This window comes from Eimeria tenella, genomic scaffold, assembly GCF_000499545.2.
Source record: "Eimeria tenella Houghton genomic scaffold, Eth_scaff1977, whole genome shotgun sequence".
Lineage (NCBI taxonomy): Eukaryota > Apicomplexa > Conoidasida > Eucoccidiorida > Eimeriidae > Eimeria > Eimeria tenella.
The window spans coordinates 502-722 of NW_013541818.1; the positions used below are offsets into that span (position 1 = coordinate 502).

The 221-nt window shown below is 57.5% G+C and overlaps 1 protein-coding gene across 1 annotated transcript in view; it reads right to left on the reverse strand.

Annotated features, from left to right (window-relative positions):
• The window catches only part of ETH_00037325 (protein disulfide-isomerase, putative), a gene marked incomplete at both ends in the record, with an annotated part of 3,764 nt that overhangs the window by 110 nt on the left and 3,433 nt on the right, over positions 1 to 221 (reverse strand). Inside the window, one exon of the mRNA XM_013374157.1 lies at positions 1 to 171. Coding sequence (XP_013229611.1) covers positions 1 to 171 — 171 coding nt within the window. The remainder of the gene's footprint in view (positions 172 to 221) is intronic.

Consider the following 221-nt stretch of genomic DNA (forward strand, 5'->3'; position numbering starts at 1 on the left):
TGCTGCTGCTGCTGCTGAAGGTGAGGGGCCTGTGGGGCTTGTACTTCTTCGCGGGATAGTACTTGTTGTTGCCACTTGGAAGAAAAGAAACAATTCGAAGTTCGGGACTGCTGAGGGCCTCGTCAACTCCCAACAAGTTGAACAGACGCCGCTCGTGGCTCTCCTTGTTCCCTGCAGCAGCAGCAGCAGCAGCAGCAGCGGCAAAGGCAGGCAAGCCGCGA